The 27,078-nt window shown below is 37.7% G+C and overlaps 1 protein-coding gene across 2 annotated transcripts; it reads right to left on the bottom strand.

Moving 5' to 3' along the window:
• Window positions 1-27,078, bottom strand: LOC129256997 (cystine/glutamate transporter-like). 2 transcript variants are annotated; one of them, XM_054895232.2, is made up of 11 exons: window positions 26,835-27,078; window positions 25,701-26,018; window positions 24,267-24,392; window positions 23,581-23,680; window positions 23,129-23,173; window positions 21,931-22,054; window positions 18,420-18,523; window positions 17,241-17,337; window positions 15,010-15,159; window positions 9,352-9,529; window positions 1-151 (listed from the first exon to the last, which is right to left on the bottom strand). In XM_054895232.2, exons 1-11 carry the CDS (start codon window positions 27,007-27,009, stop codon window positions 57-59), a joined length of 1,512 nt encoding a protein of 503 aa, XP_054751207.1. In that variant the 5' UTR covers window positions 27,010-27,078; the 3' UTR covers window positions 1-56. The 2 variants fall into 2 exon arrangements, with proteins under 2 accessions (XP_054751207.1, XP_063953966.1); XM_064097896.1 differs by lacking the exon at window positions 24,267-24,392 and having other exon boundaries at window positions 26,835-27,039.

Raw genomic sequence — 27,078 nt, 5'->3', positions numbered from 1 at the left:
TATGCTCTCATCTTCCATACGTTTTTGTGTGTTTTTCAGCGCTCTTAGGCCCAATTCTATTCAGCCTTAAACTGAAGTTTTTCCTTCGTCTCATCATCGCCCTCCTGTGGAACAACCATCAATATCTGCTGCAAGAAAACTGTCAGGTTATCTGGAGAAAAAACACAAAAAGAATATTCACGACTTGACGTTGGGGCGTGCGCCTCTAATCCAATCTGGAGGAAGTGACGAAGTGATGTAGGTTCGAGCACTAGTCACGTCTTGTGGATGGTGAGGTTATGGGACGATCACAGACGTTTACACGTTCGGTAAAAACTTAGTCAAACACAAACGAAGTTCATGAAGGGATATCATTGTTTGGAATTTCAGACTGTAATTTAAAGGTCATATGTCCACTCAAAGATCAAATATAATTGGACAAAATATTGAAGAAAAAAATCTATCAGCAGAACAATAAAAGTATCATTATTCGGAAGACAAAATAAAGAAAGCTATGATTCTGACTCTGAATACTTTTGCTTAGTTTTGTAAAATACTAAATACACAACCCGGGACACAACCCAGTTGATATGCAAATGAGAGAGTCAATGATTTCACTCACTATTTTTTTTCTCTAAAATTCATTATATCTGTTTGCATTACTGTTAAAGGTCAAGTCCACCCCAGAAAAATGTTGATTTGAATAAAATAGAAAAAATCAAACTAGCAGAATGCTGAAAATTTCATCAAAATCGGATGTAAAATAAGAAAGTTATGGCATTTTAAAGTTTCCCTTATTTTTCACAAAACAGTGATATGCACAACTCATTGAAATGCAGATAAGTCGGTCGATGATGTCCATCACTCACTATTTCTTTGTTTTGTATTGTTTGAATAATACAACATTTCATTTATTACAAATTTGACAATAAGGACCAACTTGACTGAACCATATATTATTAAACAATGCTAATTACACATGTTCAGGGAGGTATTAATCGTTGTTTTACTTGACAATGAGGAGAAAATTAGAAAAATTCATATTTTATATAATAAAATACAAAAGAAATAGTGAGTGGGTGACGTCAGGCGCGGATCCATGAGGGGGGGCCGAGGGGGCCTTGCCCCCCCCCCCCTTCGGCTAAAAAAAAAAAGAAGAGAGGGAAAGAAAGAGAAAAAAGAGGGGAAGAGGGGAAAGAAAAGAAGAAAGGAAGAAGGGAAAAAAAAGAGAGAGGAAAAGGGGGGAAAGAAAAAGAGGAGAGGGGAGAGGGGGGAAGGAAAAGGAGAAAAAAAGAAAGAGGAAGAAGAAGGAAAGAAGAGAAGAGAGAGAAAGGGGAAAAGAAGAAGGGAAAAGAGAGAGGAAGAGGGGGAGGGAGAAGAGGAGAAAAAAGAGAGAGGAAAGGGGGAAAGAAAAGAAGAAAAAAAGGAAGAGGGGGAAGGAAAAGGGAGAGGAAAAGGGGAAAGAAAGAGAAGGGAAAAGAGAGGGAAAGGAAAAGGAGAAAAAAAGAGAGAGAGGGGAAGGGAGGAAAGAAAAAAAAAAGAGGGGAAAGAAAAGAAGAAAAAAAAAGAGGGGAAAGAAAAGAAGAAAAAAAGGAGAAGAAGAGGGGAAAGAAAGAGAAAAAAGAGGAAGAGGGGGAAGGAAGAGAAGAAAAGGGAGGGGGAGGGGGAGAAAAAAGAGGAAGAGGGGGGAAAAGAGAGAGGAAGAGGGGAAAAGGAAAGGGAGAAAAAAGAAGAGAGAGGAAGAGGGAAGAAAGAAGAGAAGAAAAAGAGAGAGAAAGGGGGAAAGAAAAGAAGAAAAGGGAAGAGGAAGAGGGGGAAGGACGAGAAGAAAAAAAGAGGAGGAGGAGGACAGAAAATGATGTTTGAACCAAAAGGGCGCCGAAATGATGTTCGAAGGAATGTCAAAATGATGTTCGGACTGGGGGCCGAATCGATGTTCGAACGGGGGGGGGGGGCGAATTGATGTTCGACTTAGGGGCGCCAAATTGATGTTCGAACTCGGGGGCGCCAAATTGATGTTGGAATTAGGGGGCGCCAAATTGATACTCGAGCTAGGGGGGGCCGAATTGATATTCGAACTAGGGGCGCCAAGTTGATGTTGGACCTACATGTAGGGGCGCCGTATTTATATTCGAACTAGGAGGGCGCCGAAATGATGTTCGAAGGGATGTTAAAATGTTCGAACTGGGGGCGCCAAATTGATACTCGAACTGGGGGGGGGGGGGGCGAATCGATGTTCGAGCTAGGGGGGCGCCAAATTGATACTCAAACTAGGGGGGGCGCCGAATCGATGTTCGAACTAGGGGGCGCCAAATTGATACTCGAGCTAGGGGGCGAAATGATATTCGAACTAGGGAAGGCAAATTGAGTTTGAAGGGATGCCAAAATGATGTTCGAACTGGGGGCCGAATTGATGTTCGAACGGGGGGGGGGGGGGGCCGAATTGATGATCGACCTACATGTAGGGGGGGGGCGCCGAATTGATGTTCGAACTAGGGGCACCACATTGATGTTCCAACTGGGGGCGCCAAATTGATGTTCGACCTAGGGAGGCCAAATAGATGTTCGACGTAGGGGGGTTGCGCCGAATTGATGTTCGACGTAGGGGCGCAAAATTTATGTTCGACATCGGGGGGCGCCGATTGAATGTTCGAACTAGGGGCGCCAAATTGATGTTCGAACTAGGGGGCGCCGAATTGCTATTCGAACTTGGGGCGCCCAATTGATGTTCGAACGAGGGGGCGCCAAATTGATGTGAGAACTAGGGGGCGCTGGAATTGTGTATGGGTATGGCTTAAAAAGAATGCAACTAGTATAAGTTGTACAAGTTGCATTATTTTTAAGCCATATACCTATAATTGCATAGGTTACAAAGCACATGTTAACATCGTCACGTTCAACACCAATAACAAGCAAGCAATGACCCGCCGTGTAGCTAGTTGTAGGTCGGGATAACTTGCGCTCCATAGTTATTTGGAAAGTGGAAATTGATAATAACTGTATATTCAGACCGCCTCGATCACATTACAAGAACTTGTTATTCGTGTTATTATTTCCGCATTCATACATTCCGTCCCGAAGAGACTTCCGAGAAATTCTCGAAGTTCTCGAAGTTACGAGCATGCGCATTATGGTCTGGAAAGCGGGCAAGGCACGAATTCAAACTCGCCAGTCTGCAACTCATGGCGCCCAGGCGACCACGCCCAACTACAAAGTTCTCAAGTACCATGGCCAGCAAAAAATCTTCATGTTGCGAAAATCGAAAAAGAAAACGGAGAGGCTAAAGCAAACTGGCTCCCTAGACAAGTACCTCCGCCCAAATTTGAGAGGTAGGAACACATGGTGAAACATGAACATTCATCGATTCAGTGGCGTAACTACGGGGGGCATGGGGGGGGGGCACGTGCCCCCAATCAGCTGACCCCCCCCCCCCAAAAAAAAAAAAAAAAACGGGGAAAAGGAGAAAAAGAGGGAGAAAGGAAGAGAAACGTAGTGGGAAAGAAGACATTATTGTTCATTATAATGTTATATTATATCATAATTATGTTATGTTATATTACATAAACATTTTTTTCGTAACTTTATGAAACATAATTTGCTCAGGGCCTATGTCTTCATTGTTCCTGGTGCTCGCATTGTCTGTTTACCGAGATATATAATCCTGTTATACTAAAACCTCCCGTTTTCAAGTAAATATACACCAAACTGCCAAATATTTCCTCGCACTTCGAGTTATTTTTGTTTTATGTACAATTATAGTATGCTTCTTTTTCATGACTACTTAAAGTGATTGTCCCATTTTAAGGTCTTAATATAAAACATTTCCTGTCCGTGCTTACGTTCGCAGAAGTGTATTGGTGAAATATGTCTGCTCTCCATGAATTCCTAGAATCAGTCCTTAAAATGCCCCTTTTTCTAATCTGAATATCAAAATTTTTCAGCTCGCATCATTTGGTTAGTGAATTACGTATGGTCTTCGTGAATTCCTACAAACAAGCCTTAAAATGCCCCTCTTCAGGTCTGAATTTCCTAAATTTTCAGCTCGCGCTTCGCGCTCGCAAGATTTGATTAGTGAGATGGGTATATGTTAATCATGATTACAAGTGCTTTAGGTGCATGTTTAGATGTAGTTCTAACAAAATTAGCAAGCGCTTATTGGCACTTGCATTAGATGTCTATGGTGAGATGTGTATACTCTTAATGAATTCCTAAAATATAGTCCTTAAAATCTTCCTGTTTGGGGGTCAATATTTACAAAAAATTTCAGCTCGCGCTTCGCGCACGCATTATTTAGCGAGACAGGTACGCATCATGATTACAAAAGATTGATTATAATGTCCCCTTTTAGGTCTGAATATCAAAAATTTTAAGCTCGCGCTTCGCGCTCGCATTATTTGACCAGTGAGAGACATATCCGTTTAATGGCACTGTCCTTAAAATGTCTCTATTAGGACAGTATACCTGGCAACTGGGCGCGCTTCGCGCGCTTACTAAGTGACTCAAAATTTTTGCTGGTGCCCCCAATGCCGTGACCCACGGTACGCCACTGCATCGATTAATAATTTGATGTCTCATTGAGAAGTTAGAATATAGTGAATCCCCAGAAAAAACGAAACCGTAATTCGGTGAAAGTTTTTGCTGCCATAATCGAAATATATGATTTCTTTCTGTCATTTAAATACCATATCAATGGTCATAAAACATGCATGACTGAGTTAGAACAATGGAAATGATGTTACCAAATTTTCGTTTGCACGTGCAATTTTACGATTTTTCTGGCTTTTCCTGCTATCTATTCATGGACCTATGATCTATTCAATCAAAGTTCATAACTGAAACATCCATTTCTTCTTTTTTCATAATTATGAGACCCTCTACGTAAAATATGAATGACGCACGGTCGAGAAAAAGTTGCATGAAACATACTTGATTCCCTACCTATTCGATGAATCGTTGGAAAAGAAACATTTCACGGCAAAAAATGTTCAGTTATGCCAAATTAGATATTTGTTTCCTTTGAATTATGGCTCAAAGCTCATGACCAGTTAACCACCATAGTCATGAATGTATTTCGACCTTAGTGATGTCGGTATGTTATACATTGAACCCTAGGCCAATGAGGATAATTGACTGACGGCTATTTTGTTATTTGGGGGCTAGATCTATTTATTTAGTTCATATGAGGAGCTAAAAAATCTGCCTTAGAGCTGAGTTCCAGTGTATTTCCTACCCTGCTTCGGGGCCTTCTCATACAATAGTTGACATAGACTCTATGATATTTGACATTTACCAAAAAGAAAGACTGGCAAATTTTGTGCGCACGTCAACATTTCGTGTGTCACTCTGTGGAATTTGCTTGCCAACCGAATATCAACCCCCCCCCCAAAAAAAAAGAGCCGTTATTTGCCCACAAGTTCAAAACATTTCTATTAATGTATAATTACCATTACCATTACATACATAATAAAAACATGCATAAACACATTTTGGACTTAATGATTTCACAGATTCAAGTAATCTATTTCTATAACGGCTTTTGGGGTCATTTTCCAAACGATATTGGATTCGACGTTTTCTGTGTACACTGCAAAATCATCACTACTGCATGTCTATGTGTTATGAATTATGTATAATACCATATTTATTTAATGTTGTCGGAAAAATTGTAAATGTTTATACAATGTAATTATGCTTTTTTGAAAAAAAAAGAAACTGTGGAAGGAAAAAAATGAAAAAAATCATCAGTTTGCAGTCGGCTAGTCGGGTAATTCCATGGATAGAACAGGGGCAGGGGAAGCGGTGCATGGTTTGGGGGCTTCAGGCCCTCCCCACTTTTGTCAAAACCGTGTGCAAACACGTAAAAATTACCATAATTTGATTGAATGTGATTTTGTGCATGGTCAGCAGCCCCCCCCCCCTCCACTTTGAAAACCGTTCCGCGGCCCTGTAGAAACTGATGAACCGGCAGAAAGTTAATTTCATTAATTTTGTACTTTGCATGTGAACCAGTTAATGAGGGAACTCTCAATTGTTCTAGGTAAAATACTGTTAAATGAGAAGTCCCCAAAGAAAACGGCCAGTCACCGACTGGTGCATATTTCTTTCACAAGCAAACTAAAAATTACTATCCCTACGGGGGGGGGCGTCAAGTAGATCTAAAACACTAAAGAAAAATGCTTAGCACGCCGTATCAACGGCAGGTAATGTTATTTTTAAGTTAGGCCCCCACAATCCCAAATCAACTAAATTAGATCTACTTCAAGTAGGTTTCCAAAAGTTTCAAAACTCCATAAACTCTACATATTATTTCACATACAACTAAATCTACATACAAGCTTAGGTTACACTTCGTAATTCCGAAGGTTCTTTATTCCGAAGGTTCGTAATTTCGAAACACGTAAATTGCCTATACCTCGATGTTCGTTAATGCGAAAACGTAAAAGGGTTCGTTAATCCGAACATATGTGGCGTTATTCCGAAGGTTCGTTATTCCGAAGGTTTGATAATCCGAAAACGAAATAAGGTTCGATGTTCCGAAGGCTCGTTAGTTCGAAAACGAAATAAGGTTCGTTGTTCCGAAGGTTCGTTAATCCGAAAACGAAATAAGGTTCGTTGTTCCGAAGGTTTGTTAGTCCGAAAACGAAATAAGGTTCGTTAATCATTACGTTTTCGGACTAACGAACCTTCGGAATTACGAACCTCATTTCGTTTTTGGATCAACGAACCTTCGGAATTACGAACCTCACTTTGTTTTCGGACTAACGAACCTTCGGAATTACGAACCTCATTTCGTTTTCGGACTTACGAACCTTCGGAATTACGAAACTTCGGAAATACGAACCTTCGGAATATCCGAACCTTCGGAATAACGAAGCTTCGGAATTACGAATGTACGCCCAAGCTTAAGATTCATTGTATTTCAAGATTATGATTAATGATTTACATAAACACAATAACGCCAAATAAATTCAAATTACTCACTTAATATATTGATATAAAAATAAATATTTACATTTAGCGCATGTTTCCAATTCAAAACACTTTATAATTATATACACTACATGAAAGAAAACATCTCAATGTTACTTATATCATCGAACTTGTCACATACACGGGTGTATCTGATAGTTTATATAATACGACGTACATTTTTTATATTGTATTTTTAAAATTGAATACCCCTAATGTGGGAGATTAGCTTTAATCTTACACACGCTTTGGAATATCTTATTCTAGTTTTTAATTTTGGTAAGATTTCGATGTTGATTCTCCCAACATTTTCAAAGTTCATTGACCCAGGCGGCCAGGCCTGCAATGACCCTAAATTACATTTGACCTTGGTCATGTTACCTTAAACAAACGTAGTCAGGATATTCCGCTATACTTAATTAACCTTGTTTCCAAGTTTCATGAACTATGACATTTCAAAAACTTAACTTTGGTTAAGATTTCAGTGTTGACGCCGTCCCCATCGTCGAAAAGAGGCGCCAATTATTGTCTCGCTCTGCTATGTAGGCGAGACAAAAAATATGTTCTGTCCTAGCGACTTTTGTCACATGTTTTAGTGGGGGGCACGTAAGAAATTCGTCAATATTTTAATGAGTAATTCGTGAGCTTCACGAGCTGAGCACTCCATAACTCTATTCCTAACAAAGTTCGCTCTAGTTTATTAAAGGCTAAGAAACAAAATATGAATAAGAGTTGTGAATTCTTCTTGCATGAAGGGAAGCACTCTGCACTTTGATGTATGACAAATGTATGAGAAGCGTCTGATTTTAACTGTTGTTTTTATATTGCTTGCAACACTTAAGCCACTAATCCCAAACGGATTGGAAAATATAATGTTAACAAGTGGAATATAATATTATATATAGGTCCTATGTTTCAATTGGACGGTGAATGGAGTACACGGCCAACAATTATATAACTTTAGCAGTAGTGAGAGTATTATTCTTTAATCTGAGCAGATTGAATAACCGATTTTCTTTGACATTTCTGTTAATTTCAAATTACATTTTATACTGACACTGTTTAAATTTTGTACTGATACTCTTGATATTTATCAGAACAAATGAGGATTTATATTCTTAGGTGAATGTTCTCTTGTTATTCCTCTATTGGAAAGCCGTTTGAGTAAAAATCGGTCTAGTAGTATAGTCACTATATAGTTACTAGTAAACGTTTTGCATGTTCTAGGTGGGTAAACATTCATACCACAACGCATATCATATTCTGAAATAGGTATGATTGTTGCAAGAGCGGAAGATCCAATGTTTGTTGATTAGGATTGACAAGACAACTTACTGTTTTGAATGGATTTCAAGCGAATAACAAAAGATTATATAATATATCCAAACACTTACAGATCTAAGTAGGCAGTGCACTCCCAATTAGTAAATGCTGAGTGCTGACTACCGAGTCTACCTCAACTCTATAATAAAAAGCATGTATATCTTTTCAAGAATATATTGCCCAAAATAAAACATTAATTTTCTCTCATGCAGAATATGCAATTTAGTTATTGCACAACCAGTGTTCATACGCGGCGATACAGGGGCGTCATCCCCGTAACATTTTTCAAGCCCTGAAACAAAAAAGTAGAAAAGAAAATAATGGGGGTACCCAGAAGAACGAAGTATGCCTATACAATGCAAAGAGGTTTCTGTGTGAAGTAACTAGACATTACCCAGTCGGCAATGGGAGTCAATATTTTGGCACGATTATTACTTGACTTGAAATTCGGGCCCCCTAAGAAATCCTGGATCCGCGCCTGGCTCCCGCTCACATAATTCTAGCAGGGCCTACTCTGATGAGAAATTAAACGAGATTGGAAGCATCAAATGGTTAAAATAGAAATCGCTCGCGCTTCGCGCTCGCATTGATTCTTTTTTAAAGTGATATTACAATTATTCATGAACACATCATTATGAAACCACTATTCAATTGCCTCTTCTTCATGTGCCTATAAAATAAGATAATTGAACGTGCATTTAAGGCACTTATGATTGCCTGCATGGGGGGAGGGGCCGCCATTTTTCCGAAAAGTACACAGGGGCGCCAAATACAGGTCGAATTTGGGCCCCCCTCCCTACGAAATCCTGGATCCGCGCCTGGGTGACGTCACCAGTCTCCTCATTTGCATACCGACCAGGATGTGCATACAACTATTTTGTGAAATTAAGCGAAACTTTAAAATGTCATAACTTTCTTATTTTACATCCGATTTTGATGAAATTTTCAGTGTTATGTTAGTTGGAGTTTTATCTTTTAATTTAAATCAACTTTTTGTTGGGGTGGACTTGTCCTTTAGCCATTTCATCTCAGTACAAGCCGGGTTACACTCTCTCTGCAAGACGATTGGATTTTACTTACCCATTCCATTTTTGAACCATTGAGGTTTATTCTTCCAAGCCACGCCTACATAGTAGACTGGTATCCCGAGAAGAGTAATGGCTAAACCTATTCCACAATCTACAGGGCTGCTGTAGATTGACATACCAACCAGGAACAATGCACAGAATACGAAGATGATTGGTATCACCAGAGGAACCTGTTGTGATATAAATTGGACCTCCCAAATATAACATCGATTAATATGAACATGGACCTACTTGCTAGTAGGTCCATGATATGAATAAGCATTGTATAGAAAATAGGCCTACGACAGCGATATCAAATCTGAAGGAGGGGGGGGGGGGCTAAAGATACGATACCTGAGCCATTTTATAAAGCTGTTCGTAAATTAGGGGGATGGTCCGGGCTGAAAATATTTATATCTAAACAAATAGAGTAAAATTCACAGAGCAAAATGCTGAAAAACTCATCAAAAATGGATAAAAATAACGAAGTTATTGAATTTTAAAGTTTATCAATATTTTGTGAAAACAGTTATTATGCACATCGTCATGAATATTCATTAGGTGGGCTGATGATGTTCTTGGTAGAAAATTTTTGAATAAATCTAATTTCACATAATAAAATACAAAACAATACAACTGGACCATCCATTCATGAGTGACTTTAAGAACAACTGGTGATCCTTTCTCATGTTTCTTGTGGTAAATGATATTCACCATTAAATGTTCATTGGTGATTATTTAGCGCGTAAGAAAGGTACACCAGTCGTTCTTAATTTACAAACTGCTTATAATGAAACACCCATCCGGCCACTGTATTTAACCACTTCAAAACAAATTAAATATTTTAATATTTTCCGGTATTTATCTTGAAAATAAGTTTGAAAATTTAGCAAGAGACATTAAGATTACCGCGTTAAGCAGGGCCCGCTGGGAGAATAGCTTTCGTATCTACCCTGGGTAAAATATGACTGAAGAACTTACAGTAGCAGACGTTGCGTACGCACAAGACACATACACCCACCCCGACACATGCACACTCTCACAATATTCCCATTACACTGCTGGCATCAATAAATTGTTTAGTTATATACGCATCCCGACCTTACAGTTTTTTATGCGAACGAGAAGCACAAGCTGAAAATATTTGATATTCTAACCTGACAACTGAAAATGTATTTTTCATTTCATCATTATAAAAGTTTTCAGCTAGCGCTTCGCGGTCGCATTCATTTCTTAGTAGATATGCATCGTGTTCATCATAACAACTCCTAACATAATTATGCGGATCGAGGCGGCCCGAGGGCAACCTCCCTCCTATTGACAGAGCAAATAAATTGTGAAAAACGGGGAAAGAAAAAAAGGGGGAAAGAAAGGAGAAAAAGAAGAAGAAACATAAAAGGAGGAAGACGAGTGAATAAAATAAGGTCAGGAGAAGAATTGGAAAATAATTTTTAAAAATATTTAATGTCACTATATTAAAGTTTCGCTCGTGCATCGCGCTCGCATTGCCCGTTCGATGACATATATTGCTCAATAGGCTGATATGTAGTTTAAAATATCAAGTTTTGATATCAATATACAAAACATAATTCAGCTGGTACATCGATCTTTCATTATTTTGTTTTATTTACCAATTTATGTTTTTAAGTGCTCTGGAAAATGTCCGTTTTATGGTTTGAATCAACATTTGCAACATTTTGTGCGCTCGCACTATTTGCCAAGTAGGCCTACCTATTGTCTTTTTATATTTCATATAATATTCTCTAAATATACCTTTTCAGGTGTCTCGATTGTAAAAAAAAATAATTAAGGCCTATGAGCTAGCGCTGTGCGCTCGCATTTTGATTGGTGAGTATACCTATATATTAATTCTATAACAAACTACTTAAATCCCCCCATTAAAAAATTCCGGATCGCAATTTGCGCTCGCATTATTTGCTAAAAATATATCAACCAATGAATCCTATTCATGATTACAAAAATACTTAAAATATCCAGTTTTCAGGCCTCATGCACTGTCAACAAATTTCACACACTCATTAGGCTTAACAGATTGATAAATATGAAATAAAATTTGTATGAATTCATAATAACTAAATTGTCCCTTTTTCAGAAATAAATATCAACAAGTTTTAGGGGAAAAAATAGAAGATAGTCATCATTCTTATATGATGACAAAATGTCCTTAGGCCTAAAATGTCTCGATCCTAGGTCAAATACATAATAAAATATCAGCTCGCGCTTCGCGCTCGCATTATTTATATAGTGCTATCAAATTTCCATATATACACAGTGCTGTAAACAGTGCTTAAATTAATAATAATAATATAGAGTATTTCTAAAGCGCCAAATCCACATTGATTATGTGCTCAAGGCGCTGAAATATACTTGGTATATTATCATTACCCCGGCAGTAGCTGAGCGGCCATATAGGCGCTAAAGCATTCAAGGAATAAATCCTACCGGGTACCCATTCACCCCACCTGGGTCGAGTGCAGCACAATGTGGATAAATTTCTTGCTGAAGGAAATTACGCCATGGCTGGGATTCGAACCCACGACCCTCTGTTTCAAAGTCCGAAGACTAATCCACTGGGCCACAACGCTCCACATATTGACCCTTTTCATATCGGAATTTCAAATATTATTTTCAGCTCGGGCTCTGCGCTTGCATTATTGATTTTTTATGATGAAAAATGAAATGTATTCAGATTGCCAGGATTCTGTCTAACTCTAAAACACGCGCACGCATGTTTTTGAGATACAAAGCTTGATCTTATTCAAAACGTGCTAAAATTATCGAGTTTCGAATCAGAATATCAAAAATTTTGTGCTCTCGCTTTGCGCTCGCATTATTATTGTAGGAAGATACCAAACATTACCCATCCTTTTTCATGATTGACAAACATGAATCGAATGTCCCACTGGGGAATTTGAAATCTCATCTTTTTAGGTTGGAATATCAAAAATGTTCAGCTCACGCTTCGCGCTCGCATTATTGAATCGATGAAATATGTATCGTCTTAATGGCTAACTGCAAAACATCCTTTACAGGTCCCTTTTCGACCAGGCCAGAACGAATATTTAACATTTCTGCTCGCGCTTCGCGCTCGTGGTAATTATCTAGTTACACACGCGTCCTGTTCAGGTTCACAAACATTGCTCAAAATGTTCAATTTTCAGGACAAAATACATGAAATTTCATTTTTAGATTACATAGGGCTTAAGAGATTATTACACATTTAAGTTGCTTATAAAGTAAAGCTAGGAAATTACTGTTAGGACATGGGCGTTTTGCCCCCCCCCCCAAAAAAAAAAAAGAAGAGAGAATCAAGACTAAAAAAAAATAGAGAGAAAAGGATAGGGATTAGGATGAAATATAACATTATTTTCCAAATATTATGTCAAAATCTATCACAACCTTGTATTTTTGTAATAAAAATGTCAGCATATTTGCTTGCTCGCTTCGCTCACTGGCAACTTCTTATTATTTTTATGCAATACACCATATCGAGCTCCCTCGAAATTGTTGATTCGTTACGGCACTGGGACAACCCTTTCAAAGAAACAAAAAAAAATCAACTTTGATCGGCCGATCGGGGAAAATATGGGTGAAAATATGGCCCCTCACCCTATTGGCGGAAGCTGGGTCCGCCCCTGACTTAGGCTTTCAGGATATAATACATGAAAAATGAAAAATCTATTTAAAAAAAAAAAAACAGATCGCGCTTCGCGTTCTCATTATTTATTTAGGCCTTGTGAGATACTTCATTTTGTTTTTAAGAATGAAATCTCAGATTTTCTTTGATGTCTACCCCCCCCCTCCATTTCATTTATTTTTTTAACTTGGTGCCCTCGCCACACCCCCCCCCCCCCCCCGTGCACCCATGCTAAATAAATACGCCACTGATGAGGAGAATTGGTCGATTGCTTCGAGATTGCATTATTCCCAAGAGGTTATCATTAATATTATTGAAGGGAATTCTTACACAACAGTACAGAAACTACAGCTCCCGTTCACACAATATTCTAGTAGGGCCTACCCTGGTTAGAAGTTAAACCAGATTGAACCCCCCCCCCCCAAAAAAAAAAAAAGCACATGAAAAGTGGTCTTTGTTTTTTTTTTAATGTGATTATAAGATAATTCAAAATCCATTTAAGGCACTTAAGTTAGCCTGGCCGGGAGGGAGTGGTCGCCATTTTTCGAAAAGTACACATATGGGCGCCAAAAATCAGGTCAAATTTGCCCCCCCCCCCTCCCTCCCCACGAAATCCTGGATCCGCGCTTGGGTTCTATAACAATAACCCAATTAGGGCAATCACCCCCTGACAACTACTTCAAGGAAAATATTATCCCCATATTTTTACCGCCGGGGACTGATACCCCCCCCCCCCGGAAATTTACCCTCCAGACAATTACCCCAGATAATTACCCCGGATAATTACCCCTAGCCTTGAAAATGCCATCAACGTGACGACGTGGCGTGGTACTTTATCTTGCCATGTCTTAATTAATCATTGGCGGCGAAGGCAACAAAATTTAGGGGGGTCCACCTGAAATTTTGGGATGGACAGAGGTAAAAAATTTGACAAGCAAATCAACCAAAATTTATAAAAAGGACCACCAAAATTTTTTGAAAAGAAAAAAAAAGGTTATTCACCAAAATTAGGGGGGACAAAAAGATTTTAGGGGGGGTCCACCTCAATTTAGGGGGGACGTAGAAAACAAATTGACAAGTAAAAAAAAAAAGGTTCTCAACTAAGGATCTACCCACCTCAAATTTAGGGGGGAAAGGTCCCCCCCCCCCCGGTTTCGCCGCCTAAGAAATTAATACGCTTATTATTTCGACATAGCGATAATTATTCTATCTTGTCAAGTCGATATGTCCACATGGCGAGATATGAAGTGTACAAGTCCCGGCGAGAATCCCGATATATCGCTATGTTGACATGTAACTTATTTAAGTCGACTTGGCAAGATAAAATATCTCGCCATGTTGACATACATGTATAACTTTTTATAAGTGGACTGACTTGGCAGGATAACGTATCGCGCCATGCGAACATAATAAGCTTATTTAGTCGACATGGCAAGATAAAGTATCTCGCCATGTCGTCAAGTCGATTGCATTTTAGAGGCTCCGTATGGCGTCTAGAGGGTAAATTTCCGGGGGGGGGGGGTAACAGTCCCTGACGATAAAAATATGGGGATATTTTCCTTGAAGTAGATGTCAGGGGGCAAGTGTCCTTTGGGTCATCGTTATAGAACCCCATGGACTCGTATCATTGGCCTTTTGACCTCTTGATGACATTGGATCTCACTATATCCTGATCATAATTTTACACACACCGCGGACTATCGGACCCGCGGTCTATCGGATCCGCGGTCTATCGGACCCGCGGTCTATCGGACCCGCGGACTATCGGACCCGCGGTCTATCGGACCCGCGGACTATCGGACCCGCGGTCTATCGGACCCGCGGTCTATCGGGCTGTAACCGTTTGCACATACATAACCACGCCCTCATCTCACATCCCAAATATACGATCAATATAACGCCCAATAATACTTCCATTGCAAAATAACAAAATATCCTCAACATCCTTTTGATTTTCGCTGTGTGATTAATAAACGAATTAACCAAATTGACAAGTGGACCTACTTACAGTACCTTAAAGGGACGTTTCAGGTTAGGATACTTCCATCTATAATACGGGATAACCGCACAGGCTAAAGCAGTGAAGAACCAGCCGGCAAAACCAGTGTAGTTGATCAAACTACTGACATCCCCACTTATCAACATTATGATTGAGATAGGTAGCTATGGACAAATAAAGATAACGTTCATTTGAGTTGTTAAAATACGCATTTTAAGAAATGTAAACCACTTTTGCTCCATCGAATTCCATTCAGTCGAAGTACGGCACACATGAATTTCGACTATAGTCCAAATCCCGGGTCCAAATAGATCAATTATTTCACAAAATTTAATGAAAGAAGACGAAGACGGTAAATGTTAGTGATGCCAGTGACAAATTCCTTTTCAAAAGAAACTAGAATGTAAAATTATAAAAAACGAAAAAAAATGGTTGTTACGTTTCCCAATTCCCATTGATTTTCACGTCAATATGTTAACGATGTGACGATAACTTGCATAAATATGATTGCATAATGCTTTGTTCATATACGATTTTTTTTAAACTTCATCAATTAAAAAGACAATACATTCGGGCTTGATATTTTAGAAAGCACATTTTCTGTAAAGGCGAGGAAGGCAGCAGGGGGCTATAAACTACATTATGCAAGGGTATTTCTCTAAAATGATTAACCAGACCTGAAAAGCGATAGAGTCGTATCTTCTGATATGCTTACGACTAATGTGATCTTGTTTCACCAAAACAGTAGCATCAATTTGGAAGTCTTGGTGTTCAACTGATATACCAGACCTGTAGCAGCATAGTGGGGGAAGGGGAAGAACTAGGAAACGATCTTGAATTGCCATATTTTGGAGCAGTAGACTGATTTTTTTTTAAATTTTCATTATTATTCTGGTGTACCGTTTATTTACCATACCTGTATGTGACAGTGGTGTGGGGGTGTCCTATCAGATGTGATATGGTTAGCTGACAGGGATCTACCTTTAATGTCACCTCCTAAATAATTATGTGACCAAACTGCTGCTTAAACCACGGATCTCTAAATCCGTTTGTAGTTCCACTTACAGCAGAATTCCATTGATATGACTTTTACTATCGAGTTCTCCCTGCTTAATTTACTTACCTCATCTGTGACCCCTGCAGAAAGAGTTTCGAATACAACACAACTCCAAAAATGAGGTGTCTCCTAATCTATGTGTACCACTGAAATGCCCTTGACTTACCAGGCCTGTAGCGGCGTGGAGGGGTGTCTTCTAATCTATGTGTACCACTGAAATACCCTTGACTTACCAGGCCTGTAGCGGCGTGGAGGGGTGTCTTCTAATCTATGTGTACCACTGAAATACCCTTGACTTACCAGGCCTGTAGTGGCGTGGAGGGGTGTCTCCTACTCTATGTGTACCATTGAAATACACCCTTGACTCACCAGGCCCTGTACTAGCGTGGAGGGGTGTCTTCTGATCTATATGTGTACCACAAAAATACACTTGAGACCTGTAGTGACATGGAGGGGTGTCTTCAGGGGCCCGTTTCATAAATGACTTGCAACTGTTGTAACTTTGCCATAAGGGCAACTACCATGGTAACAGGGCTCAGCGGCCAATCGATCAGAATCAAGGTTTCCATGGTAGTTGCCATAATGGCAAAGTTACAACAGTTGCATGCACTGATCTATGTGTCCCACAGACTTATCAGGTCTGTAGTGGCACAGAGGGTATCGTCTGATCTACATTTACCACTGAAATACCCTTGACTTAATTGTCATCGATGGCAGGGGTATATCTTCTGATATATGTTTACCATGGATATAAGTTAACCTTGACTTACCAAACTAGCCTTGACAGGGAGGATGTCTTCTGATCTATGTTTCATGACATAAAATGGCGGGAGATGTGTCTTCTGATTTATACTCATCATGGAGATACCCTTTACTTACCAGACATATAGTTACAGCATGCACTGAGCGCCGGTGATGGTAGCTCGAGCTAAAGCCGGGGTAATAATAGCAGCGCTTTGTATCCTCTGGCAAAAAGCGCTTTATAAATCCAACTATTATTATTATTATTATTATTATTACAGTGAACAGTGTCTTCTGATCTGTGTAAACCATTTATTGATCAACATTTGATATAAACAGATTAATTGCATTTCTTTATTTTACACCGCCTTGTAAAGGCGACAGGGAGTGACGTTCTCTTATCTACATTTTTATGTACATTGATATATACTGTATTTCTTGACTTACCAGGCCTGCGGCGGCTGGAAGTGGAGTCTTCTGATTTATATGCACCATCGAGAGAACCTTTGGGATGTGTCCTTCACGAGATGCTACTAATAATACTCTAAGAAGAAAAAAAAGAAAGAATAAAACATTCGCATGCATCACATTCGCTGCATTCTTAGTTTTGGCAACTTTGTCAGCCTGATGTCAGGCTTTTTAATCTGATTTGTTTCGGTCAAGCTATCTGAGAATATAGAACGCGATTTACCTTCAATTCTGTTCTAATAATGATTTCAAGTAAATTGTACTAGTTAGGTTTTTTTTAGACCTAATCAGAAGCGAAAATGAAGTTGACAAATCAAGTTTAGCGATTACATAGCAGAATGTTACCATTGGAGATTATAATAGATAATTCGTGAAAAGTCTTTGTTTACGATTTTTTTTTCATTTGATTTTCATTCATTTTTATCTGACAATTACTCAAAAGTTACGTGTTACAAATTTTAACATTGGCTTTAAACATGTTAAAGGAGATGTTCGTCTCAGCAAAAAGTGGACTTTTTTCGCTAGAAAAGAGACAAATCCAACAAACATATTGCTGGCAATTTCATGGAAATCGGACGTAAAATAAAAAAATCACTTTTATAATTTCAATCTTTCGCTTATTTTCACAGAAGAGTTATATGCACAACAAAGTGATATGCAAATGAGAGAGTCGATGATATCAATCTCTCACATTTTCTTTTGTATTTTATAATATGAAATATTTCAAATTTGGCACATTTTACAATAAGGAACAATCTTTATGAATGACAACAATTGCAATCCTACATTTTCAGGGCGGAATCAAACTGTGTTTCACTTTACATGTTATAACGAGATAAAAAATGAAGAAATTTCAGTCTTTATATAATAAAATGCACCGAATAAGTAATTGTGTGACGTCACCAGTTCTGTCATTTGCATACCAGGATGTGCATATAACTGTTTTGTGAAATAAAAGGAAACTTTCAAACGTCAGACTTTCTTATTTTACATCCATTTTTATAAAAATGTCAGCGTTCTCCTTGTTTGCCTTTTCTCATTTAATTTGAAGCAAATCTTTTGCTGGGTGAACTTGTCTGTAAGATTGACCGTAATACTCAATACAACTGTGTATAAAACATGTCTTCAAACAAAACAAAGTCATTAGCTTTCTCTTACCTGGCAAAAGTTATTGATCCACCGTTCAAGTTGCCTGCTATAGAGATGGCAACTACAACACTAAGAATCCATGACCAGCTTCCAAAAACACGCTGACCAAAGTCCTGAGGAAAAATAATTGGAATGATATCATCATTTTTATTTATAGGCCTATAAACTTTCATACTGAACATGCTAAATAGATGAACATTTACTTGTAATTCTGTTTTGTTCGTTCATTGATATTTTATGTCCATTTTCTGTTTATTTATGAAACAGTATATACAGTGCGTATCAAAAAAAGTTTACACTTTGAAAAAGCCCTGGGAATTTAAAAATATACATGTGGGTAATTTTTTCACATATAATCTTAGGTTTGGGTCTCATCTATCCAATGCAAGTAAAAGTTTTGACAGAATGTTACACTTGAGTGAGCACTGTCCATTTTTGTAAAGCTCGCAGAAATCTGTTTGCGCAGAAATGCTCGTTTTCACGCTGTGTCAAGGAGAAAGGGCGAAATCAAATCTACCCTGCGAAACATTTATCATACATTTCCCTTGCCTTTTTAGTCAATAGAAATTAGACAGATACATACAATCATTTTGTAACAATTTTTCCACCCAAATTGAAATTTCAACACTTAGTAAGCACAACCTTTACCCTTTTTGTGCCAGCTGGATCTGGGGACATAACTAAATCTGAACAAAAGTTTATATCAGACATCTCTAGCATTTTTTCACTAAAGTTTTTATCATTTAAAGTGGGTTTACATTTCATTTTTATTTAATACTTGTTTCTCCACACCACACCTTTTCCAAGCTTTACAATGATTAACAAAATGAAAATCAAGCCTAAGCCATTTCATGTAAATCACAGCTCATGCAGTGTAAAGCAAATATCGTCACGATTGACTCGGTGTGTGGGGGAGTGGGATGGGGCGCAATGCACTTTTCGAAGTGTTTTGGGCAAGGAAAAAAGTTTTAAAAGGTAAAAGATATCTTCAAATAGATTTAATAGATAAATTCAACATGTTATTCATGATTAAGGTCTACTTTTATTCGCATAACTATTTCAAAGTTCTGTGCAAATCATTTTTCACTAACTTTTCAAAAGTAAGTGGTGCTCACTCAAGCAGAAATATTTTCGACAGTTATATCGTCATTTGCTTAAATGGATCTGTACCAATGTTACAATGTGGAAAAATCTTCAGGATATTACAAATGTATAATTTTACAAGATTTTTTCTTAGTGTAAACTTTTTTTTTATATGCACTGTATAATAGTCTTAATCTGAATAAAATAAAATATGGTGTTTATAGTGAATCTTTATATTATGTCACCAAACTATTCCCATTGTCAATCTCCAGTCGCTAGACCTCAATATAAAAAAAGAGTGATAGTAGAATTCATATAGGGATGATGGTGTGTCTCTGAGTATCTTGCCGCTTCACCTCCCACCTACTCCTTCAAATTCACCTTGCTAATATAATAAACGGTAATCTGGATGTGGATGTGAAGGACCGTTACACTCTAAAAAATATTGGGTAAAAGTGCTCCATGAGGGTAATTATGTGTCAAACCAAAATTGGGCATTTCTTTTGGGCGTTTTTATTTATCCAGTGTGATGAAAACTTTGCCCATTCTAAAGTAATTGCTGCTTATAAATAATCTTACAATTTGCTTCCCGCATTTGGTAAAATACTGCCACAAATGTGTTGGACACATAATTACCCTCGTGGTGGTAAAAGATTTACCCAATATTTTTTACATTGTAGGTATAATCAGGGAGTTGAGACCCTGGTATAATGCACCGAGTTAGGACAGGGCGAAGATGAGTTTAGTCGAAACGCCCCTTGTGATGTACTACTGACAACTTCGTTTGGGACCCGGGGGGTGGGCCACTTACATTGGCGAGTGGATACCATGCGCGACCAAAACACGTAAAAAGGATGTCTTTTTCAAGATAGGGCACGTTACGTACGTAACGTAATAAGGGTGTAAAAAACGCTAAAATAATGAAAAAAAGGGTATCTTTTTCGCAATAAAAGCTAGGTGTTAGGGTCAAATTTGCGAGGGTATAAAAAATTAAGACTAAAATGTTTAATAAAGGATGTACTTTTTGCCCCAAGAGTCAACACTATGTGTGGGAGGTGGGGCTGTACTAAACCCAATGATGTAGGTAAAGGTAAAACCGACGACCGGCGTCCGTGACATAACAATTCAAATATCGCTGTACTTGTTTAGGGGTTCAATTCAGGGAATATCGTTTTGTTTCCAATACTTGTTAAGGGTAGGGTTTCACACGCCAATACTTATTAAGGGGTGCATTTTCAGAATATGGGAAATACGTGTTTAGGGTGCTTTTCGAGACTCCATGGTCGCGCATGGTATCCACTCGTCAATGGAAGTGCCCCCCCCGGGGGGGGGGGGGGGGGTTGGGAGTTGATTCCAGGCCAACGTTGTATTCACAAAAAGAGTTTCTTCATTGCTCTGTTTTACGGTAATATAGTTCATAGATAATTACACACACCAGATACATAAACTAATAAACTCCTCAAAACAAGTTTGGAAATCTGACTTTGATCGATAATCCCTCTTCGGTTTTAGTAAATATCAATGTGTAATTAATATTAATGAATAGAACATTTAATTTTCTTTAAAATGATACCCTATATGATATGATTACGGTTCACATGGAGGTGCAGTGCCTTGAAATGTGGGGCAAGGTCAAAATTCAAAAGCTGCAAAATGGCACAATATTGAAAGTCTCTGTTCTTTTTTCCGTGGTGATGAGTGAGTTTCTCAGCGGTTTTTTTTTTACTTTGACCGATAATTCCTTATCGGTTTCTTTTAATTGTTTTCATGCACCTTAACATCAACATTAACATGGAATCAAACACACCCCTGCACAAGCAAAAACATAACAAACAAACATGCATGGGTATTTCAAACAACGACACAAACCATGTTATCTCACAGAACCATCACTACAGAAGCAGGGGCTTGGTTTGAATGGATTTTCATCTCTACTGACACAGACAAAAGAACCATGTTATGTATTGACCCTTCATGACTATTTCTGCTCGTTTTGCAGCTTTTCGATTCAGACCTCATCCAACACTTTTGAATTCTGCTCTTTTCGTGACGGCATGATCATAACAAGCATGGTATCAACCTAAAGAGAATTAAATGATCTTTTGAATGATATCAAATATGCATTGTGCAATATTGGGAGTAGGGAGAAAGGAATGGTCAAACTGAGATTTCCAAACCCTTTTTGCTCGTTTTGCAGCTTTTCAATTCAGACCTCATCCAACACATTTGAATCCTGCTCTTTTCGTGATGACATGACCATAACAAGCATGGTATCATTTTAAAGAGAATTAAATTATCTTTCGAGTAATGTAAAATATGCATTGTTTAAAATTGGAAGTAGGGAGAAATTAATGGCCAAACAAAGATTTACAAACTTTTCTTGAGAGGTTAATAATTACTGCAATAACAACTAAACGAACTGGTGAAAAGGGCTAACCAGGGCAACTGCGCTGGAAGCAAGGAGTTCAGCCGAGTTAAGCACAGTGAAGTAAGCAATGTTGGCGAGAACGTAAATGATGGTGACGAAGATGACAGATATTATAATCGCCAAGGGAATTGTCCTGTAAAAAAACAAAAATTATAGTTCTTCAGTACTTACAGTTGATTACACTGCATCATTATATTCTCAATTTCATTATTTTAGATATTTTTGCGTGGCATTTTTAGGTTAAGAACAAAATAAAGATCCGTTTAAAAAGTAATCCTTACGGTAACCATAAAACATAAAAAAAACTATAAACGGTATATTTGATGAAAATGAGAAGTGTAAAACAGACCTATTTGTAGGTGCGTTGTACTTATTCTAAAACAAACAAGGTGATATGATTAGGTCAGTAGTTAGGTGCAAAAATTGCAAATTATATATCTCGTTTCACTTCTTAGCATATTTCAGTCTGCAATGACCGTATTCTAGTTAAGTGAGACAAAAAAAAACAGTCAAATGTGACTAATAAGTAACGAATTAAAAATCTGTGTAACTGCAATCAGGTAAGTAACACGTTTTGAAATAGAGAATATTATATTTCCTATTATGATGAATGTGCCACACAATACTATTCTAATTTATCCTGCGTTTATCATGCGGTTACTGATCATCGTACTGATTACTGCAAATAATAATAATAATTATTATTATAATTATGTTTTTCTATTCTTTCTTTCTTATACTCTCTATTATTTATCCCTTGACTCCCCCCCCCTCCATCTTTTTGGTCATTTTCCAATTTCATTTTATCTTACTATTGTTATTCTTTTTCTACTTCATCATTTTCTTGTTATAAACTTGATGCCTTTCGATATATTTTGTGTAATGTAAAACATTCAATGTAATAAATATGTATTCCGTTTCCACATTTGTTTGCCCAAAGTAACAACTTATATTTTCTCCCAATGGGAGCCTAATTTTCTACAAGCTCTGCTTTTCATTTAGGCTCCTCACTTTTTTTACATTTTGTAGTGTACCTTATGTTTAAATACTTATGTTAGATATTTAATTTGATCTTTGATACACTGTGTTTACGAATACATTTGTTATGTATATTATGTTATTTGTTTTAAAAGTGGAATCAATATAATGAATGAATGAATGAATGAATATATCACACCACTGGCACTGCAAAAGATGTCTTTCTCACCTTCCTGGATTGATGATTTCTTCACTTATCGAAGGAAGAAATTCCCTATAAAAAATATTTGTATAGTATTATGATTTAAAACATAGCTCTTATTATTTTGCTCTCAGGAGAAATAGATTTCTATGATCCTTTATTTTCTTAATCATTTAATTTCCACTATCCATTAGTTTATTATTTCACTTATTCTTCATACTTTCATTCATTATTCACTTTTTTCACTTGCCATTCGATCTCCATGGTCATTTGGTTTAAAGGATGTTAATGTATTCAGCTATGAATTAATTCATTCGTTAATTTATTCATTTATTTAAGGGGTGTTTTTAAAAAGTCATGCTAGAATATTGGAAAATCAAATTAGGGGTGTTATGAAACATTCCACCAAAGAAGAAAATCACTCAATAAAGAATACCTTAATATATAAACGAATAAACCGAACAATTTGAAACACTTACCATCCCGAGTAAGCATAAAGTCCAGAATAGAAAGCTAGAGGTATTGTCTTCCATTTTATAGACCCTTCAACAAAAGCAGTGTCTATATTCGATGTATTGCCTGCATGTAGGGAAGTGAGATCGATGTACAGGTATAATAACATACACGTCCAATATTTCATTTTCAAGTTTCTTTAGAAATATACTGTCTGAAAAATGTATCGTTATTGTCATGGTTCTTCTCAAGAGTGTTAATAATGGTTGCAATATATTCAAATTAGCTCATAGAAGTAACAAAAAATCTTTGTCGTTTTTGAGAGGTTTGATCCTCGTGGCTTTCCGTCCTCCTTCTCTCTTTCTTTCTTTTGAATACTAGTAGCTATTTTTTACATAGCCTAATGGTTGTTTCTGTCGGTAGTCCCGGGGGTTGGTTCCTCATATTACCACAGTGGCGTAGTGAGGCTAAATCATTGAGGGGCCCAAACATGGTGTATGTAGCAAAAATAAGAAATACAAGTGAGAAAAATAGATTTGTTTAAATATAAAAATCTGATTTCGTGATGCATTTTGACAAATTATTCAGAAAATAATCATATTTCACCTCTTTTCCTTCCCTTACTTCTCCTTTGTTTTTAGTTGTCAAAAATTTGGGGGTCCATGGCCCCAAGCGCCCCCATCTGTACGCCAGTGTATAACAAAGTTCTCACCTTTTACAAGTTGGTAGAAACCAGCAACAATAATTACGATAAGACCCAACACTTTACAGGCCGATGTTGCAACTTGGATCTTACGCGTCAGTGGAACACTTAGAGAGTTGATGATAACGATTAAAACTGGAAGAAGAAAATAAGAGGAATATCTATATACCACCTTACCTTATCGCCACTATAATATGGGGGAACTAACAAAGAAAACAAAAAAAATCAATAGGGCATTTAGCATCCAATCTAAATGCCTTCACGGGGCCCTCCTACTTTTTGCCCCAATAACATTCCGTTTTATTTCTTCCCAAACTGAAAAACCTGTTAGAAATCCACATTCGTCACTAATGGTGATTTCACCGATGGTGATTTTCGTAATTGTTTATTCTTTCATGTAATCAAGGGCAGATTCAGGATTTTCCAAAAAGGGGGAGGGGCATTTGTACAGGAAATTTTTGACAATCAAAAGAGGGTCTTCACTGCCAAATCGATGCCATTTACTTCCCACGAACAATTTGACAAGCAAAACATTTTCCACTAAAATGTATTTTGTGCCTCTTAAGGGGGCACAGGCCGGATGTGCGTGCCCCCCCTGAATCCGCCACTGACTCTGACAGGACACGTCGTAGAAGAAAGAGAATACTTTGTACAACGAAGAGGCACATTATCATCCTAAAATGGGCACGCTTCAGTGCCCTCAGTGTGAACAAATAGCCCCTAAACCTTTCCTTGATAAAATAGCCAAGTCAATATGCAGAAATTATTCTGCTCAGGATTTGATTTTTCATTACTTTGTTTTAGCGATGTTGACAACCTGATCATGAGAACCGGAAGCGCTTCGAATGTCCAGTTTTCAGGTTGGAAAATCAAAACTTTCCGGCTCGCGCTTCGCACTTGCAATATTTATTTGGCCTTATGGGGTACTCGCTGAATAGTTAAGGCCTAAATATATGTTTCATATTTAATATTTTTGAAGTCCCTTCAAAGGCCTTTGCTGAACTTACAGTCGGCCCTACCACGAAACACACGGCTACTTCAGGCATATCATAATTTGATGGTAAACATATATGTTCGCTCCCAAATCAATTCATTCCCCTTATTTTCCACTATTCAATAAGAATTACACAAAAAATGCACAATCAACATACAATGAAAAAAAAACAATGAATATAAATGCTTACAATATCAACATGTGAGAAAACAAAATACGCCTCCTTAACAGAATATCGAAGAGGGGATGGACAAACAAAGGCCCGGGGCTTATCAATGCCTTTTCCCTGACAAATGCCAATTTTAACAGATAAGTACCCTTATCCCCCCCATACGTTCCTCCGCCCTTGGTTCAAGAAGTTGTTTTAAAGACAGAATGGTAGTCGAAAATATGTAAACCATGCTTTTTTTTAACTGAAAGGATCTTCATAAAGAAAATGGATTACTTACGAAGGAGAGCGACCCCTATGAGTCTGGTCACAGTAAATGGAACTTCACATCCCATGTAGAAAGGTAAAAGAACATAATACGCGAACGAAACCGAGTTGATAGCCCTTGAACCTGTTCTAACAGCTACTATTCGAGTCCATATTCTCACAAAAGCAGGGACTGGTCCAAAAGCGTCCAGGATGAAAGAGAAGTCTCCTCCAGATACTCTGAATGTTGTCCCAAGCTCAGCATAGCATAGTCCTCCAAACATAGAGAATACTCCACATAACACCCATACCACCAACGCCCATCCAGTGCTACCAGTATTCACCAATACACCTGCGTGTTGAAATAATCAAGAAACAAAATGTTTAAATTAAATTCATATCCGTATTCAGTTATTGTTCACAGAAAAATAATACAAAATCATTGCCAATCATTTACATTCGATAGTATAACTGATAATAACACATGTTTAATGGAATGTCTTGTTTGAATGACGCTAGTTGTGTAATGAGCCCAAAATTTTGAGGGGCCAGATATAGCGTATCGGACAAAATATCTTAAAAGTTGCGATCGAGCAAAAATTTCGAAATTTTTAATACAATTTTGAGATAGATTTTGACATAACATTCAGAAAATAGTATTTTATTTCACCCTTCTCTCTTTCCTTCTTTTTTCCCTCTTGGTCGTGAAAAATTGGAGGGGGTCAAGCGCCCCCAAGCCTCCACCTGTACGCCACTGGCACACACTACACGATCTGATATTCAAGAAATTATGATAAGCATTTGAAATGAAAATTCTAACCTATAATTCATAAACGATTCTATATAGTTATGTAGATGTGTGAAGTTTTGTGAATATTAAAATAAAAAAAATCCAGTCTATTTCGAGCTTCCCTGTAGGAATAAAAGCAAATTCAATTTCAAATCATGAAGACGTCATCATCGGCGACATTGTTGCTTTTTATTTATTTTTTTTAATTTGGTTTTGGTATTATTCCATACAAAGTAACTCTGCTTGAATCCAATAATACCCTTTCCATGAGATGTATAATTCTGACTTTGCTATCCTGCTCTAATAAATCCCAAGAAGTTTATAAAACAAATCACCTCAATCAAAACTACCCAATACGAAATGTAGAAAAACCAATACCTTTAGGGGATATAAAGATCCCTCCACCGATGATTATACCAATCACTATCGAAATACAATCAATTAGAGTCATTTGACGAATTAATTTGACATAATTTTCATCACCGCCTTGACTAACGATCGATGACGATGTTGATGACGATGTTGACTGCGATGATGCAGGATTTCGAGACATTGTTCGTGTTCTTCTTCACCAAGGATCGACAATTTAAAACAGCTATCAGTGATTTGTGCCAAACAACTC

This window comes from Lytechinus pictus, chromosome 3, assembly GCF_037042905.1.
Source record: "Lytechinus pictus isolate F3 Inbred chromosome 3, Lp3.0, whole genome shotgun sequence".
Taxonomy (NCBI): domain Eukaryota; kingdom Metazoa; phylum Echinodermata; class Echinoidea; order Temnopleuroida; family Toxopneustidae; genus Lytechinus; species Lytechinus pictus.
Note: the sequence above shows the minus strand (reverse complement) of the source record. Positions and strands in the feature narration are given on the sequence as shown.

What these genes read in the sequence shown, in the direction of transcription:
- LOC129256997 (XM_054895232.2), bottom strand. Translation starts at nt 27,009, where the DNA reads ATGTCTCGAAATCCTGCATCATCGCAGTCAACATCGTCATCAACATCG. An exon ending in GATCTTTATATCCCCTAAAG is followed by an intron (nt 26,019 to 26,834) that starts GTATTGGTTTTT and finishes TTCAACACGCAG; the next exon opens with GTGTATTGGTGAATACTGGT. An exon ending in CTTTATGCTTACTCGGGATG is followed by an intron (nt 23,174 to 23,580) that starts GTAAGTGTTTCA and finishes TATTTTTTATAG; the next exon opens with GGAATTTCTTCCTTCGATAA.